The sequence below is a fragment of the Ochotona curzoniae genome, unplaced genomic scaffold (genome assembly GCF_017591425.1).
Source record: "Ochotona curzoniae isolate NIBS_2020 unplaced genomic scaffold, NIBS_Ocur_1.0 scaffold_3208, whole genome shotgun sequence".
NCBI lineage: Eukaryota > Metazoa > Chordata > Mammalia > Lagomorpha > Ochotonidae > Ochotona > Ochotona curzoniae.
This window is the reverse complement of record NW_024467106.1, coordinates 56,059,098-56,078,664: the sequence shown is the minus strand read 5'-3', so window position 1 is coordinate 56,078,664 and position 19,567 is coordinate 56,059,098. Positions and strand designations below refer to the sequence as shown.

General features: G+C 38.9%; 1 protein-coding gene across 1 annotated transcript in view; it reads right to left on the bottom strand.

The window, feature by feature from the left end:
• Positions 1 to 19,567, bottom strand: part of GKAP1 (G kinase anchoring protein 1) — a 68,737-nt gene that overhangs the window by 25,652 nt on the left and 23,518 nt on the right. The window contains exons 5-7 of the mRNA XM_040963321.1: positions 9,382 to 9,459; positions 5,597 to 5,720; positions 2,533 to 2,555 (exon numbers count right to left, since the gene is read on the bottom strand). Coding sequence (XP_040819255.1) covers positions 2,533 to 2,555; positions 5,597 to 5,720; positions 9,382 to 9,459 — 225 coding nt within the window. The remainder of the gene's footprint in view (positions 1 to 2,532; positions 2,556 to 5,596; positions 5,721 to 9,381; positions 9,460 to 19,567) is intronic.

Sequence of the window (19,567 nt, the reverse complement as noted above, 5' to 3'; positions counted from 1 at the left end):
GTATGTAGGCCATTCTCATAGGAGTTAGATGGAACCTCAATGTGGTTTTTATTTGCTTTTCCCCAAATGCTCAGCTAGGGAGCCTGAGTACTTTTTCATATGTCTATTAGCTACCTGAATTTCTTCTTTTGAAAAATGTCTGCTCAACCCCTCTGGCAGGACACAGACCCGGAAGGTGAGCGCAAGAAACATGATAGGAAACAGCCCAGAAAAGGCCATGGAAAGCTACCCACTGGCATACAATTGGCAGACGTGGGGGCAAGACCAGGCTGAATCTGTCCACGTCATCCACTGGCAAATCCAGGCACCAGTGTGGGTCGAACCAGGTTCGGTCGCAACAAAGACTAGTGCACAATATGGAATGCCGAGGTGAGGTTGTCTGTGCCGGAAGGGACCGCAGCACCCAACCAGCCTGAGAACAAGAAAGGAAGTGGGCAGAGCCAGCAGGGGAATAAGGGAGGGTTCCTTTGCTGGACAGCTACTTCCGCAGGAGAGCAAGGGCTGGGATGGGGGCAGACCAGACTGGGCGGAGCTACCACACCTGTGCGCCCCATGTGGACTAGATCAGGGAAAAGCCGGGCTCGGCGGATTATTCCTACTGGTGCAAACAAAATTAAAGTGGGCGAAGATTGTTTGGGCTTAGACGCAGCATCAACTGGAATCTGGGAGTGGGAGAGGCCTGGGAGGGAAACAGTGGGCTCATCCCTCTTGGGCTGCCACTTCCACAGGAGGACATAAAACTAAGATAGCGGCTGGGGTGGAATGGGGTGTGGGACAGACTGGATTACTGCTACACATTACTGGCAAACCAGGGTAGGGGGCGGGCCTGGAGGGGGTTATTGTGGGTTGCTCCAACTAGGCTGCAGCGCCCACTGGTTTATGTGAGGGCCAAGTATGTGCTGGGCAGAACCAGGCTGGACTGCAACACCCATTGGTTCCAGTGGAAGTCGGGAGTGAAAACAGAACCAACCCAGCAATTGCAACCACCAGCTGATTGGAGCGATGGACGGTGCCAGGCCCTGTGCTTGTTAGCACATACAAAAAGTTTCTTTGGAGATCTTCCTAATCTAAATGCTGGACTCAGAACCCTTACCAAGAAAAGAGAGAAGACAGAACAGGTCAACCAACCATCTCAGCTATGATGGACTATGTCAATCAGTGGATTTTTCAAAGACCTCATAGTGCTTGGAGTGGCAAGACTGACAGCGATTCATAACTGTGGCAATATCAAAACCACTTGAGCAAGAACCTCAGAGCATGCCCTACATCCGGGACCTGGGGAGGGTGGGAAATTGGGTGGGCCTTCTGCCTTAATACCCCCCTTTAAACATGAAGGTAACAATATGGAAAACATACTAGTATTATCCACTTTCCTGTAGCCCTTGAACCTTCTTACCCTAATTAACTATGTAAAGAATGTCTAAATAAATTTTATTAAAAGAAAAAAAATAAATAAATAATAAATAAATCTTAAAAAAAAAAGTCTGCTCATATCCTTTACCCACTTCTTAACAGGGTTGTTTGCTTTGTTTTTGCTGAGTCTCTGAAGCTCTTTGTAGATACTGGATATTAGTCCCCTACCTGGTGTGTAGTACACAAAGATTTTCTCACATTCTCTCAATTGCCTCTTCACTGTATTGACAGTTTCCTCTGCTGTATAAAAGCTTCTTAGTTTCATGTAGTCCAACTGGTTTATTTTGGCTTTAACTAGCTGTGTTTCTGGTGTCTTTTCTAAGAAGTCTCTGCCTATGCATATGTCTTATAGAGTGTTCCCTATGTTTTCCTCTAGTAATTTGATGATGTCTGGATGTGGATTTATGTCCTTGCTCCATTTAGAGTTGATTTTTGTAAATAGTGAAACATGAGGGTCTTATTTCTCACTTCTGCATGCGAATATCCAATCATTCCAACAGCATTTGTTGGAGACTGACCACTCCCAGGATTATTTTCAGTTCTGTTGTCAAAGTTAATTGACTGTACACATGTGGATCCTCGTCAGAGGTTCTATTCTGTTCCACTGGTCATCTTTTCTAGTCTTGTACCAGTAAGCAGGCTAGCCTGTTTACTACAGCCCTGTAGGATGACTTTAAATATATATTGTGATTCCTTCAGCTTTATTGTTTAAGATAGCTTTGCCTTTTAGGTTACTATGACTCATGGGTTTATCTACACAATCATGGCTCACCTTATAAATTCCTTGATTCCAAATTTGAAAAGCAGTTTCAAGATAAGTTTTTCATAAAGATTAAAATACAAAATTTAATTACTCATTCTGAAGTCTTCAATTTGACATGCACAATTTTTGGCTCTCACACATAAATTAGAATGATTAGATCAAACAATGATTATATTTCACATAATCATACTTTGTTCTATATTTTATACTTTACAAAGTAAGAAACATGACTCAGTTCACTTAAGATAACTCATGGATTGTCTAAATTACTGTCTCAAAAAAGATTTACTAACTAAATATTAAAGCATTATTCTTAAAATCATTTTTTCTAGAATAAAGGATACAATAAAACTTACCTCAGTCTTTTTGTTAATGTGATCTGTAAAAAAAAAAAAAAGAGAGAGACTTCATTGAAGGAAATTAACAAAATGTTTGAGCATGTGAAAATCAAAAGAATTTTAAAGTTACAGGAGTTAACAGAAGTCATCAGTTTTCTTCTATTCACATTTGATTGTCTAGATTTATGAGTCACTATGTAAGCACCATTTGCTCGGCTTGGAGATTAAGTCATGAGTTCTAGAAAATGAAATCCATAACAAGGACTTTATTTAATTTTTAGTCATGTAAATTTTACATAATTTAGTTATTTATTTCCTTTTTAAATTTTCATTTTTAAAAATTTATTTGAGAGACAGAGAAAAACAGCGCCGCCATATGCCAGTTCACTTCCAATGTTTGCAAGGACTGGAGCTGAGTCAGGTTGAAGCCTGAGCAGAGACCTCAATCCAGTCCCCTATGTGGACCTAACAGGAAGCTGGAAAAGGAAGTAGGTGTCCTAAGAGGCAGATTAGCTTTTAGGGCAAATGTTCACTTTCAGCTATTTTGTTTAGTATCAATTTTAGCATGGGGAGGTAGAAAAAGCTAAGGGGACACAATCATATCCAAAATCAAACCAGATTCTATAACTGTAAAAAATGTTTAGGGGGCCCAGCAGCATGGCCTAGCGGCTAAAGTCCTCGCGTTGAACACCCCGGGATCCCATATGGGCACCAGTTCTAATCCCGGCAGCTCCACTTCCCATCCAGCTCCCTGCTTGTGGCCTGGGAAAGCAGTGGAGGACAGCCCAATGCTTTGGGACCCTGCACCTGTGTGGGAGACCCGGAAGAAGTTCCAGGTTCCTGGTTTTGGATTGGCATAGCATCAGCCATTGCGCTCACTTGGGGAGTGAATCATCGGATAGAAGATCTTCCTCTCTGTCTCTCCTCCTCTCTGTATATCTGACTTTCCAATAAATAAATAAATCTTAAAAAAAAAATGTTTAGGGGCTAGCACTACAACATAACAGTGCCAGCATCCAATATGGGTCTAGTTTGAGTCCTGGATGGTCCACTTCCAATTCAGGTTGCTGCTTAAGTACCTGGGAAAGCAGCAGAAGGTAGTGTAAATGCTTTGGCCCTGTACTCATGTGGAGATCTAAAGGAGGCTCCTAGCTCCTGCCTTTGGACCAGCTCAGTTCCAGTCATTATAGCCATCTGGGAGGAGAACCAATGGATGGAAGATTTTCTTTTTCTCTCTCTCCCTTTTGCTCTCGCTCTTTCTCTCCCTCTCTTTGTGTACCTCTACCTTTTAAATAAATAAGCCTTTTAAAAAACAACAAAAAAGTTCAAATTAATGTTTTTGTGGAATGAACTTTAAAAAAGCAGAACAGTAGGCAAAATATCATGGAACAGTAAGTTAAGCCACCATCTCTGATGGGGGTTTGGTTGGAATCCTAGCTGCTGTACTTCCCATCCAGTCCCCTGCTATACTACTGGGTCTAGGGAAGTAGCAGGGGGTTCAAGTGCTTGAGCTCCCATCATCCACATGGCAGTCTATGAAGAAACATTCCAGAATCTTGGCTTTGGCATTGCCCAGCCTCAGCCACTGAGGCCATTCTTTTTTTTATCACCTTTCATGTAAAATATTTATCTATATAAAAATATATATAGTTACATATGTAGATAGATATAAAATCTATTTATCTGAAAGTCACTATTTACACAGTGAGAAAAGAGGCAGAGAAAGACCTTCTATCTGCTGGTTCACTCCCCAAAAGGCTGCAAAAGCATGGACTAGGCCAGGCCAAAGCCAGCAGTCCAGAGCTTCTTGTGGTCTCCTACATGCAAAGTCCCAAGCACTTGGGCCATCTGCTTTCCCAGCACATTAGCAGGTGGCTGGATTGGAAATAGAGCATCTGAGTCTTAAATTGGCACTTACATGGGATGTTGGCACCACAGGTAGTGGCTTTACTCACTATGCCACAGTGCCAATCTAACAGATGTTAATAAACAAACACATAAGTAGAATAACTTATGCCTTTTAAAACTATTAACTTTTATTTCAAAAATATGTATCTGTAATTTGACAATACTATGTAAAATCTCCTAAAAATTGATGTACGCTTATGTAATAAACACAAATGATAACTCCAAAATATATCTGGATGCAACAAATCATTAACTTAAGAGAAACAGCCTTTCCAGAAAGGAATTACTGATAGCAAAATAAGGGCAGGATCGCACCAGGGAATCTAGACAAACACAAGATTGAATCTGAAGTACACAGAAGGAGCAGACCAAATATTCTTGAGGTGGTCAGGATGTCTAATATTTAACAAATGTTTCTGTGTAGAACAGAAATTTTCCAATTTTTAAAATTTCATACTTATTTATTTGAAAGTCAGAGTTACAGAGAGGGAGGGAGAGACACACACAGACAGATCTTCTAGCTGTGGCATCACTAGATGTCTGAAACAGTTTGGGCTGGGCTAAGCCAAAGCCAGGAATCAAGAGCTTCACCCAGGTCTCCCACAAGGGTGGCACAGCTCAAACACCCCCGCCATCTTCTTCTGCTTTTCCCATGTACGTAAGCAGGGAAATATCATTTTAATTTCTGGTTTTAATTTCTGAACAGTGCTCTGGTTTGAGTACTTGTTCTCTCTAAATCTCACACTGAAATTTAACTGCCACTGTTCCAGTAGTAAGAGGAGGGACTTATAAGAGATGCTTGAGCCAGGAGGGTGCCACCTTGCTAAGAGTGGGACTGGGGTCTGAATTAAGGCGGAACGTGGTCCCTCTGACTCTCTGGTCCCCTTGCCTTCAGGCATGTGCAGAAATAGCAAGAAGGCCTCCATCAATTATCATGCCGCCCAGTACCCAGAAATTTGAGTCAAGAAAATTCTGTTCATCATAAATTACACTGTCTTAGATATTCTGCTAAAACAATACAAAAATGGACTAAGAGAGAGGTTCACATTTTTAAGTTTTCCAAATGCTACAATAACAATTTCACTTACTTTTAAAAATCAGAATGGTACTTACAGCTTAAATATAAAATGACTTAAAATAGTTACTTTAGCATAATAAACATCAAATATATTACCTTCAGATTGAAAATCTTTCAGTGATACTGTGAGAGGTTTATCTTTTCCCTGCTGATTCCTTTTTTTGTCTTTTTTATTCATAACTTTTGACTGAGTTGAAACATTTTCAGCATTTTCATACTCCTAGAAAAAAAAATGACAAGGAATAACTAGGTCCAGAGAGGTACTGTTTCTTAAAGTTTTATTTTTTACTTATTTGAAAGCAAAGTGACAGAGAATCTCCCATCTGTTGTTTTACTCCCCATATGGCCACAGTGGCCCACAGCTTCTTCCAGGTGTCAGACATGGTTGCAGGGGCCAAGCACTTAAGCTATCCACAGATGCTTTTCCAGGTGTATTAGCAGAGATCTGAATTGAAAGTGGAGTAGCCAGATCTTAAACTTGCACTCATATGTAATGCCAGTGCCACTGAGAGTAGTTTAACTCACAATACCACAATGCTGACCCCATGATTTAAGACACATAAAAAATTAAAGCAGGCTAGCCAAGTTTTGTAAAAGAATACCTGTTTGTTTATATACTCAATTTCTTGCATCTTAGAAATTCAAATAAAACAAAACATTTTAACTCAGTTCATAATCCTGTCCTTCATCGCCATCTTCTTTTCCCTTCTTTAAGAACAAAATCTAAGAACAGTAAGCAACTATTTCTTCTGACCTACTGAAATCTTACTTCTTACTGTTCTCTGACACTAAAATTAAGATCAGTCTCCTCTGTCAAATCTAACAGATACTCTGTTTCAAGTACCTCTTGGTTTGTTCCATATGCTTCTGACTACTTGAACTTCCCCTCATAAGAAGTTTGTATCTCACAATGCAGTAACCAAGTTTGATTCCCAGATCTGTTCCTAACTCCAATTCCTGCTAATTCAGACCCTAAGATGTAGCAGTGGTGGCACCAAGTACTTAGTTTCTCACACACTGCAGTGGCACAGTGGGTTGTGATGCTGGCATCATATATGCATGCTAGTTTGGGTCTCAGCTACTCCACTTCTGGTCCAGATTTCTGGTAATGGCCTGGGAAAGCCCCAGATAGTTTGAATCCTGCACCCAAGTGGGAAGACCTGGAGAAAGCTGCTTGCTCCTAGCTTTGGACTAGCCCAGCTCTGACCACTGTGGCCATCTGAGGGGTGAGCCAGCACATGAATGATCTCTGTCTCTCCTTCTAAGCTTCCTTTCAAATAAATAAATATTTAAAAAAAAAAAAAAAGAGTTCCTGCCTTCCATGTGGGGGACCTGGAGTCCATTCTGGGCTTCTGGCTCTAAACCTGGTCCAGCCCTAGCCAATGAGGCATTTGGGCAGTGAACAAGCAGATCAGAAATCGATCTTTCTATCTCTCTCTCTTTCTCTCTCTCTCTCTCTGTGTCTCCGTCTCTCACACAAATAATGCAGTTACTGTTCATTACGATCTCATTCTGACCCTGTTCTGAGCATATTTTGTACATACTGCTCTTCAGTCAAAATTTAAAAGTTCTGCCTCTGCATTAATCATTTCCACATGAACAGACCACTCGTCTGGTATGTCTAATAAGCATCTCCACAATACATGTCTCACATCTTCCACCTAGACTCTGTCTTCCTCACTTGATCCTATTCTAGATTCCTTGCTATGCCACTAACACCTATGCAGCTGTCTAGGACAGAAACCTCAGTGTACCCTTGCCTACTCCGCTACATATTTTATATCCAGATTACTCACTAGGTGGTATAGACTTTATCATCCTAAGATTGCTTTATCTGTTCCATCTTCCATCTACAAAACCTCTTTCACTTTCCCTACCTTCTTTTGCATGGACATCACAACACCTTTTAGTTCCTCAATCCATATTCTACATTGCTACAACATGAATTTCTTTTTTTAAAGGATTTATTTTTATTTGAAAAGTAGATTTCACAGAGGGAGGAGACACACAGAGGTCTTACAGCATGAGTTTCTAAAATGAAAACCTGAAATCAACCTGAAAGTAAAAATACACAATAGCTTTTCTCCAGAAAAGGTATAAAATCCAATCTCATTAACTTGGTAATAGGGTTCTTTACATCCTATCCTTCTATCTACATCTACAGCAAGTCTAGATCTCAAAATGACAATTTTTCAAATATACTATATTCTTGCACATACATACATTATGTGTTCTTATCACTTCTTCCTTGAGATTGCCTACTTCCCTTGCATATCTTGTGAAATTTAAAAACTTAAATTTTAAGAATCCTTTCTTACAAAGGCCTGGTACGATAGCCTAGTGAGTAAAGCCCTCACTTTGCATGTGTCTGGGATCCCATATGGGCACCAGTTCGTATCCCAGCTGCTCCACTTCCCACTCAGCTCTCTGCTTGTGTCCTAGAAAAGCAGAAGAGGACAGCCCAAAGCCTTGGAATCCTGCACCTGTGAGGGAGACCCAGAAAAGGCTCCGGGCTCTTGGCTTTGCATCGGCTCAGCTCTGGCCACTGTAGCCACTTTAAGGAGTAAACCAGTGGACAGAAGATCTATCTGTCTCCTCTTCTCTCTGTAAATCAGTAAATCTCTCTGTAAATCTTTCCAATAAAAATAAATCTTTTTAAAAAAATCCTTCCTTAAAATTTATTTCCTTCTTCAAAAGTAATAAAAAGTCTTCTATTTTTCTGAATTCCCACTGCATTGAGCATATATATCTCCATATTATACATTATAATTATATGTATATCTCTCTCCTCTAAACTCAGGGATTAGGATGTTTTAATTTTGGATTGTTCGCTTAGTAAATTTTGGCTACTTAACAAATATTTGGCCAATGAGTGAGAACAAAAAATAACATCCCAAAATTTAGTTATTATAAAACTCCTTAGGTTAATAGCTTGCCAAGAAAAATAGCCTGAACTATAATATTTTATTAACATTTATTCTACTCATCCTTCAAGGATATAGATGATTTTCTCAAAACTTTAGAATCTAAACATGTATCTAACAACAACAAATCAGTATTTCATAAAATTGTATCCCCTAATTGAGCAATACAAGAAGATATTTGCAGTAAGAACAATCCAAAAATCCATTTAAAAGACTAAACTACAGTACAGCTATTTGTCTCTATTTTTCTAATTGCTTGCTTTGTGTCTAAATAGACATATAGACTTTCCTGAAAATTTTCATTCTTTTGAGTTAAAATAACAAAATCATCTTCATCTTGGGTTAAAGTGATAAAACACACTGACACAGCCATTAAAAAAAAAAAAAAACCCAGAAAACAAAACAAAAAAAAACCCAACTCAACTTAACCAGGATCCATTTAAGATTAGCCACTGAGTAAATCTTTATTGATAAAAATAACTGACACCTATACAGTTTAAATATAGAAAGTAGAAACCAATACCAATTCTTAGCTAAATCTTCCTATAGTCACAAGCTATTGCATTCTGCATTTCAACACACAACTGATAAATGCTGCTGAGTGACAAACGCTGGGCTTATAAGACTAAAATATCACAAACAGCTTCTCAGTTATTTTAGTCAATTTCTGGTAGAGGGTCTCTTAATAGGTGTCTGTGTACGACAGTAGTCATATGTACATTAATTCTAAATTCAATAATCACCTGTTAAGAATTTCACTCCCTCTCTTCCCTTCAATTTGGGTGGAGGGACTCATTAACCAAACATCCCAAATGATCAGACCAGGCTTATCCATAAGTTTCACCAAAAACTTGAGAAGAAATTATATCACAAAAATGTTTAGTTACAATGATGAACTTTTAGGATAAACCCCAACCTTTGACCTCTTCTAAAATATATCAATAAAAATGCAAATACCTTTTTGTGCTCCTCATATTCCAATTTACTTAGCAACAGTGCCTTCTCAAGATCTGCTTCAAACATTTCAGATGTTATCTAAAAAAAAAAAGTTTTACAATAAACAGATGTCAGCACTATTCTATGGTAGCAAAAGAACTATCCTTGTTTCACCATCCGACTTTAACTTTAGAATCTTGCTTTCAGCACCCTCAAATAAAATTACTCTCTGTAAGAACTGTTTCTTCCACTTGCCTGACAGAACTCCTGAGATAGGACTTCGGGCTGTCTTCTCTTAGGAATAAGTGTGTCTGCAGTTGTCCATTATGTTGAATTGTAACATAACAGGAATAAACATCCTGTGTTTTATGTCTGTTTAGTGGCTAACAAAAACATAAAACTTAGTGGAGTTTTCTTGTTTTTGTCTGTTTAGAATCCTTCCTCTATTCTTTTGAAACATCCTTTATTCCTTTTGTTTTTTCATTCAGCAGTATAGCCTAGTACATGACACTGTACACTATCCATTACCTTGCCCATATGAACACACAAGCTATTATCATCACCAACAGATGCAGGGAAGTGATCCACCTCCGCTTTGTTCTCATATTAATTAGATTTTCAGAACAAGGATAAATCAAGTGGAGTCTAATCATCTGATGAGACAACAAGCAACAAATACTAGGTCATGTCTCAGAAAAACTCTACAGGTATTCCTTAGTTTCTGCCTTTCCCAAGGCCTGTTAAGTTTTTAGTTTTGTTGTTTGCTTTGATTACAGATGTATTTGTTTTATTAGAAAGTCCTATTTACAGAGAGAAGAGATTGAGAGAAGGATCTTGCATCCATTGGTTCACTCCCCAAGTGGCTGCAACTGCCACAGCTGAGCAAATCTGAAGCCAGGAACCAGGAGCCTCCTCCAAGTCTCCCAAGGGTCCCAAGGCTTTGGGCCATACTCTACTGCTTTCCCAGGACCTAAGCATGAAGCTGGAAGGGAAGTGGAGCTGCCAGGATATGAACTGGTGTCTGTATGGTATCCTGGCCCCTGAAGGCAAGGATTTAGCCACTAGGCCATTGTGCTGGGCCATAAGTTTTAGTTTAAACCTGCGAATGGCTCAGTATCCGTCCAATACATTTTTTTTTTTTGCCTAATTAGAATTGTTTCTGTTGCTTAACGATTAATAAAAAGGAAATCTAAAATAAAAGAGAAATTGACTGCAGAAGGGAGTGATCTGTTCAAGAGGGACACCTTGAAAACCAGAAATATATTAGTACTATACAACATGAATTAAACCTTTCATTTGTAACCAGAAACATCCTTTTGAAAGTATCTTATCATGTCTTGGCATTAAAAACAAGAGCAAAAAAAGATTAGGCTTATACAATTCTAACTCAGGGAAATAAAATGAATTAAAATGGTAAATAACATATACAGTAAACATGATTAAGCCCTAGATAACACTGTACATGCTTTTTCTATGATATGACTGAAACGAAATGAATAACAAGTTCAATCCAAATTAGTAATGAGTAGAAAAACGTAATAAAGCAACTTTGGATTTATTATGTAAATTAATTGTATGAATAAATGGGTACTCTAACAGTACCACTATATGAATAAATGAATGTTCAAAACCAATAGTTATGATCCACAGGAAAAGAATTAGATTCGTGGGGGCCCAGTGAGAAGCCTAGTAGTTAAATGCTCACCCTGCATGTGCTGGGATCCCATTTGGGGCGCTGGTTCACACCCCCAGCAGCTCCACTTCCCATCCAGCTCCCTGTCTGTGGCCTGGGAAAGCTGTAGAGGGTGGCCCAAAGCCCTGGGACCATGAGTCTGCATGGGAGACCCAGAAGAAGCTCCGGGATCCTGGTTTTGGATTGGCTCAGCTCCAGCCACTGCAGCCACTTGGGGAGTGAACCAGCGGATGAAAGATTTTTCTGTCTCTCCTTCTCTCTGTAAATATAACTTTCCAGTAGAAAAAAAAAATGTTGTAAAAGGAATTACTTATATTAGTGTTATACAAAGAAGAAAGTTTATATCAGTTCCAACTAAACTCAAAGCAAACTAAATATAAAATATTTCACTCTAAAGCAGTTATCCTAATAGAACTAACAAAATTACTTATTTTGAATGCAAGTGGTTCAATTACCCACATTTTTAATCCATATTGTTGCTGATATTTAATGTCACATTACAAATATTTTGACTAATATTCTAAAAATCAGTGAGTAGAATTTAAATGAGAAAGTTGGAAGTCTTCCATGATGCCTTTATTATTTTTCATGCTAACTCATAGAATTCAGCTATTAAAGTAGCTGACTGTAATGGTTTGTGAAAAGCAGAATGAAATGGAACTTTTTAAAAATGAAAAACAAGGCTCTCCTCAGCATTTGATTCTAAATTTTTAAATTTACTTTTTCATTATTAACACAACCTAGCTTCAAGGAAGTTTCAGCAGGAAAAAAAAAATCTCTAAAAACTAGAAGAAATCTTCCAGAGTGCCACTTAATGAACAATCAGATTAAGTACTGAGGCTCTTTCTTATGCTCTGTCCTGCCACTAGCGGTTTAAATAAGCAGCAGCAATTTTGCTTCTGCTCCCAAAGAATTTTTATGGAACCCGGAAGTGTAAAATTAACACAGGGAGCCACTGTGGCAGCAAAGCAAGCAAAGCTACTGTCTGCACCGCTTCCCACCCAACTCCTTGCCAACAGCCTGGAAACAGCAAGGAAAAACGGACAAAACTCCTGGTTTTGGCCTGGCCCAGTCGCAGCTGTTGTGGTCATTTGGGGAGTGAAACAGCAGATGGAAGAACACTCCTTGTCATGCCTAATTTTCTCAAATAAATTTTAAGGAAAAAAAAAAGTCTAGCATATATAAAGTATGGAAATAGAGCAAGACATTAAAAGAGTTATAAAAGTTCAAGAAAAAGAGACAACAAATGGAATTTAGGGAAACATACAGAAACAAATGAGGTTGGAACTTAAAGGATCGTCTGGACAGGTATTGGGCCACAGAGCTAGGCCCCTGCTAGGTATGTTCACCCCCTGTTGAGTCCCAGCTCCTCTGGTTCTAATCCAGCTCCCTGATAATGCAGCCTGGCAACAGATGATGAAAGGCGGGAGGTCCAGATGGAATTTCACATTCCTTAATTGTTCCTGCTCAGGCTTAGCTATTGCAGGTATCTGAGGAATCAATCAGCGGATGGAAGCTCATTCTTTCTGCTTTTCAAGCAGAAATATTTTTTAAAAGGAAGTAATCCTTTTTAAAAGGATACATAAATTTTAAGTAAGTAGAAAAAAGAACAAAATAAGCTATAAGAGGTAGAAGCCATATGAACAAAGATATGTGATTAAGCATAGAGCCAAAGAACAGGTGGTTTAACCTAACAAAGACACCGACACAACATTTCAGGGTGTCTATGTCCAACATGTGGTTCTGGCTCCCTAATGCAGACCCCAGGAGGGGATAGTGCAAGTGACTGGATCTGTGTCCTGTATGCAGAAGCCTTGCACTGAGTCCCTGGCTTCAGCCTGCCCATTTCCAGTTACTACTGCTGGTTAGGGGTGAAGGGGAATCCCTAAGCTCCAGCTCACCCCTAAGAAGGATCTATTACAGAATAAGAAAAGTCACCTTGATAAAAATGAATTTTAAGCAGGAGAAAAAAAACCTGCAAGCTTTGGAGACCACATAGGTAGCTAATTAAAATTTCTATCCTGCTCACACTGCAAGTGACTCTGAGCAAGTTATATGACATGTGTAAATCAGTCTAAGGTTTTTTTCTTTTAAAGATTTTTCTTTTTTAATTTTTATTGGAAAGTCAGATATACAGGAAGGAAGATCTTCCATCACTGGGATCCCATATGGGTGCCAGTTCTAATCCTGGCTGCCCTGCTTCCCATCCAGCTCCCTGCTTGTGGCCTAGGAAAGCAGTCATGGATGGCCCAAAGCCTTGGGACCCTGCACTCTGTCTCTCCTCTATAAATATTTGACTTTGCAATAAAAATAATCAAATCTTTAAAAAAAAAAAAGGGGGGGTGGATCCCTAACCCTAGTGGACAGCAGCTTTTAAAAAAAGATTTATTTTTATTGCAAAGGCAGATACACAGAGAAGAGGAGAGACAGAGAGGAAGATCTTCCATCTGATGGTTTACTCCCCAAGCAGCCGCAACGGCTGGAGCTAAGCCCATCCAAAGCCAGGAGCCAGGAGCTCTTCTAGGTCTCCCATGCGGGTGCAGGGTCCCAAAGCTTTGGGCCGTCCTTGTTTGCTTTCCAAGGCTACAAGTAGGCAGCTGGATGGGGAAACAGGGCCATCAGGATTAGAACTGACGCCCACATGGGATCCCAACGCATGCAAGGCGAGGACTTTAACCACTATGCTATCATGCCGGGCCCAAAAAAATAAGTAAATCTTTAAAAAAATATTTTATTACTTTACAGAGAGTAGGAAGCAATGAAGGAAGCCAAGAGGAAGGAAGCCTTCCTTCCTTTAAAAAAAAAAAACTGCTATAAATATGGTTGTCCAGAAATACAAGAGTCTACCTACCAAACAGGCCCTAAGCAATAACATGTAAATAAAATAAAATCTTATTTTTTAATGTTCCAATAAACCACTGTAAATAGAATATATGCAAGCCAAAAAGTCAATATACCTAATCAACTGAAAATACTGCTAATCTACTGAATATCGCTTAGTCTAACCATTTTCAAATATACTTAACAGTTGGGCAAATAATCTAACACAAAGTACTGAATATCTCATGAAATTGAAGACTGTACTGTAAAAAACAGAATGTATGATATAGGAGACAGTACAGTGGATACAAAATTTCCAAGCAATGCCACACAGGACACTGTACAGCAGTGGTGCTTAATTTGTGATCAAGTGTAAGCACTGATTGAGCTACAGCAAGAGAGTATTACGGCCAATTCTACTGGTCCAAAGAAAAAATCATAATTCAAGATTCTATATACAGTTTTGAGAGAATGCATGCTGTTCTTCCATCACCATAAAGTTGAAAAATTGTAAGGCAGATTATCCTAAGTTGGAAACTATCTGCATTAAAGTCTGCAAGTGGAAAAGTGCAGAAGAGATACTAAAATTCCTACAGAGGGGTCAGCACTGTGGCTTAACTGCGTTAAGCTGCCTACAATGTTTGCTTTCCACAATGTTTGAACAGAGGTGCCTCTTCAAATCTGCCTCTTCTACTTCCAATCCAACTCTGTATTGATGGCCTGCGGAATCAGAGGAAGACGTCCCAAGTGCTTGGGCTCCTGCCCACTACATGTGTGATCCCCAAGCTCCTGGCTCCTCTTCAGCCTGGCACAGACCCAGCTGTTGCAGCCATCTTGGGAGTGAACCAGCTGAAGATCTCATTCTGTCCCTCCTTCTCCTGGCTCTGCCTTTCAAATAAATGATCTTCAAGTAAGATAAAAGGCCTACGGAATTGAATTAGACACATACAAGTGCCCAAGATGGAGTCCTTGGCTTCCTTCATTGCCTCCTACTCTCCATCTAGTAGTAAATACACATTTTAAAAGATCTATTTATTTATTTGAAAAGCAGAGTTAGAGAGAGAGATGGAGAGTGAGAGATCTTCTATCCAGGGGCTGACTCCTCAAACGGCAGCAACAGCTAGATAGGTTGCACCACACCAAGGCCAGGAGCATAGAGTTTCTCCCAGGCCTCCCACATCAGTGCGGGGATCCAGCATTTGGCTCATCTTCTACTGCTTCCCAAGGCACATTAGCAAGGAGCTGAATGCAAGTGGGGCAGCTGGGTCTCTAACTGCTAAGTATAAGAGATGCCAGAGTCACAGGCAGTGGCTTACCCTCTACATCACAATACCAACCCCTGACTTTTTTTGTTTCTATTGAAGCAAACCTCGAGAGTTTATGAATAGTTAGGGAGTATGAAGAGCCAATAACACATCCCTGAAGGACAGTAGATATTTTGCAACCAAAGTAGAAAAAATAATTTAATCTCAGTACAACAATTTCACCCATTTAAATCCAAACGAAGTTCCAGATGAAATTACTCTTTCTCACAGGTACTTTGGGAATAACACAGAGCATTATTCTGAAGACATCTTACTTATAGCCAATTGACTAGCCATAACAGCAATAGGGCCAGTCCTCCCATGATTTTCAAAGTATACTACAATCTTTTACTAATTCAAAAGCTAGAATTACTTCCTCAGAAATGCTGTAACTGTCTTCCTGAGCATTATGATTTTAAATGTTGTTCATGTTCTAAAGAAAACTACTGTCCTAATTACTATGTTCAGCTCACCTGTGTTAATGTATTTTATAGTCATTCTCTAAATGTTGTCTACACTTATTAAGTCTGTATTTTTGTTGTACTTTTAAAAAGTTTTATTTGTTTGAAATTCAAAAAGTGTGAGTGGGAGTTAGAGAGAGAGGGGATGGGGGGAGAAATATGTAACTTTCGTTCATTGGTATACTGCAACAGCCAGGACTGGACAGGCTAAAGAGAAGCCAGCAACTTCATCTGGGTCTCCCATGGGTGGCAGGGGCCCAAACACCCTGGCATCTTCTGCTGCTTTTACTAGGTCATAAGCAGGAAGCTGGAATGGAAATGGAGCAGCCAGGACACACACTAACACCTACTCTGGATGTTGGTGTGATGGCTTTACCAGCTATAACACTGGCCTCCATTATATTCTTTAATGTATCTCCAACGTACAAAAATGGGCAAACAATTCACTGAAAGATTAAAAGTACTACTGAAAAGAGAAATGTATAAAAATTAATGACTAACATGGTAAACAGAATAGAAAACATAAATACATACAATACAGATTATCTGTATGTTTTAGGACAAGAGTGATGTCATACAAGCAGCTGAAAATGGAAATTCTAAATAGAAAATTTAGACAGTGAATATTCACAATTTTGCATAATGGAGTCATCAATTTATTTTTCTCCCTGATGTGGCAGCAATTACTTGTGCACAGGCTATTTAAGACATTTAGTTCACGTCAGAGATGGATAAAACCATGATGTGGAGTCTGAGTCAATATAGTAAGATATATACAATGAATCTTGATGTGTTTATTAATTATTTTTGAATGAGGATTATAATATTTTAGACAAGGTACACTAGAATCAACATCATCAATGAATCATGAATAAATGATTTTATATCTGAGATTTATTCACGGACAATAACTGTTGTTGAACACATCGTTTGATCTTGACACAGTATTAAAAAGAAATAGTGAAAGTTAAGAATACAATCAAATCAAAGCATACTCTCTTTGTTTTTAAACAGCTTAATTTTAATGTAATTCGCCTATTAATATACCACCTATCACATAAATCTAACCCATTTCAAGCATGAGACATGTGTGTCTCATTTGACATATATATCTGCAAAGTGGACATAGAATAGCAGACCATTTTTCCACAATGAGATGTTCTGGGAAATATATAAGTTTATGAAATGAAAAACAAGATTAAGAAGCTTTTCTTTAAAGACCTTAATAATGCAGTCGAATTCCCTATGGTGTCCAGCAGATCCGGCAGCATATCTCATGAAACAGACAGCAGCTCAAACAGCTCAAACAGCTAGAGCCTATTGATCTCTTCCTTTTCTCTATACATTTATATTCTAAATATATATTTTATATACACATATATATATAATACTTTAAAAATGTCTAGGTAAAGATCAGAACTAAGATCAAACTATGTTTCAGACAGTTTATCTCAACTAGTTTATGCTTTTTAATGGATAAATCAACTATTTATAATTATCAATAGGACAAAGTGTCTATTATCTTTTTTTAACCTTATTTCACAGTCTTCTCTGCCAGTTCCTTTGCTTTGTGTCTTCTGCTATACAGACTATGTCTATATTATTTTTTTCCAAGCAGTTTTTGTTATCTCACTCAATACAAGTTTCATGATCAGTATCTTTGAATTGTAAAAATCACACTTTGAACTATATATTGTTACCAATATACAAAATTTTAAATATGTATTGACTCTTCTTCCTCTATGGTATATTCATAAACAGATTTTATTTCAGATAAGTTCTTCAAACAAGTTATGCTAGCTTTAATGAAGGCATTTACAAACAATACATTTAATCTTTCCTTGAACTAGCTTCCGTGTTCACCATTGGTTTTCCAACTGGTATGATCCTTATTTTGATTTACCGTCTCCCCAAAAAAATTTTTTGAGAGGAAGAAAGAGAGCAAAACAAATAGAGTTCCCATCTCCTGACACACTTCCCAAGCACCTTCAACAGCAGCGGCTGGAAACTAGGAACTCAATCTTCTATGCGGGTGGGCTGGGAAAGCAAGTACTTGAGTCATCACCTTTGCTTCCCAGGGTCTACACTGCCAGGAAGCTGGAGTTAAGCAAAACACAGGTACTCCAATGCGGGATGCATCACCGGGAAGTTGGATTTATTTAACTTTTAATCGTCTATCTAAGAAATGTTTACAGAAAGGATAATGGTAGAAAGTTTTCTCAGTCTTGTGTATCTCAGAAAGTATTTAACTCAAATACTTAGCTAACAGTATTGCTCCTCTCAGTCAGTCCTGGATTTAAAGTGGCCAACCTGATTTTTCATTGTTTATGGGAAATTCATTTTCTTCTGCATACACACAGCATTATTGCCTTATTTCTTGTTCTTAAAACTTTTTTTTTAAGATTTATTTTTATTATTTTTTTTTTATTGGAAAGGCAGATATACAGAGAGGAGAGAGAGAGAGGAAGATCTTCCATCCGATGATTCACTCCCCAGGTGAGCGCAACAGCCAATACTATGCCAATCCAAAGCTAGGAGACTCTTCCGGGCCTCCCACGTGGGTGCAGGGTCCCAAAGCCTTGGGCCATCCTTGACTGCTTTCCCGGGCCACAGGCAGGGAGCTGGATGGGAAGCGGGGCTGCCGGGATAGAACCGGCGCCCATATGGGATCCCAGGCGTGCAAGGCGAGGACCTTAACCACTGTGCCACCGCGCCGGGCCCCTTAAAAACTTTTTAAGAGACTTAAAGTTGACTTCAGCTCTTTTAAGTTTATAGTCCAGTCTTAAGCTCAGGGAAATTATTATGACCATCACCTTTAACACATGTCTCTGTTTCTCTATCATGGCAGTGTTGTCAGCAGAATCTCAACTTTTCCTTCATCCAACTGATTTTTTTTCACAATGTACTCTTGTTTCTTGGTCCTTCTAATGAAGTTTTTATTTATCATGCTTTTATTTCTTAATTTTTAAAAATTCTTCCATTTCCCCTTCAACTCCTGTTTCTCAACCATTGTTTCATTTCAGTCCATAATGGTATCTCACCTTGTTATATAACAATACTACCCCTTTACTTTCACAAAAATGTTTCAGCCCCTTGCTTTTTATTAAAGCAGAAAATGCTATCTAAAATTAACTTCTGTTCCCTGTAGTTAATTGTATTCAAAGTATGGTTTCACTCTGAAAGTAGAATGTTGCTTCTCTTTCATGTGGCAAAAACTTTTCCTCATTTGATCTGAAATTAGCTAATATCTGAGATCAGCTACAATACAGAGTTTGTTCATTATAAGTGTAACAGATGTTTCCTTACTATCCATCTGGTAGTTGTTTAACTAGAATTCTCACATAAAATATGAGAGGTTTAGCTGATCCAAATTTGCATTACAAATATGGTGATTTAGGCATAGAAACTTTTAAAAATATTTATTTATTTTTATTGCAAAGGCAGATTTACAGAAAGGAGGAGACATAGAGAGAGGTCTTCCATGTACTGGTTCATTCCCCAAGTGGATCCAATGGCTGGAACTGAGCTGATATGAAGCCAAGAGCCTCCTCTGGGTCTCCCACTTGGAAGTAGGGTCCCAAGGCTTTGAGCCATCCTCCACTGCTTTCCCAGACCATAAGAACAGTGAGATGGATGGGAAGTGGAGCTGCTGGGATACAAAATGGAGCCCATACGGGATCCTGAAGCTCGTAAGGGAAGGATTAGTTAATTGAGTCATCCGCCAGACCAGAAGTAGAAACTATCTGACAATTCCTCTTTTGAATGTTTGAAAGCAGAAGCCACATAACAAGGATTCCATATTCAGCTTTTGTCTAACCCAGTTATACCTAGAATTTTTCACAGCATTATATATTACTCATGGCAAGGAGGACACCCACTATACTGCATCCTTTCTCTCTGGTAAAGTCACTGCTTAGTCCCTCCAAATG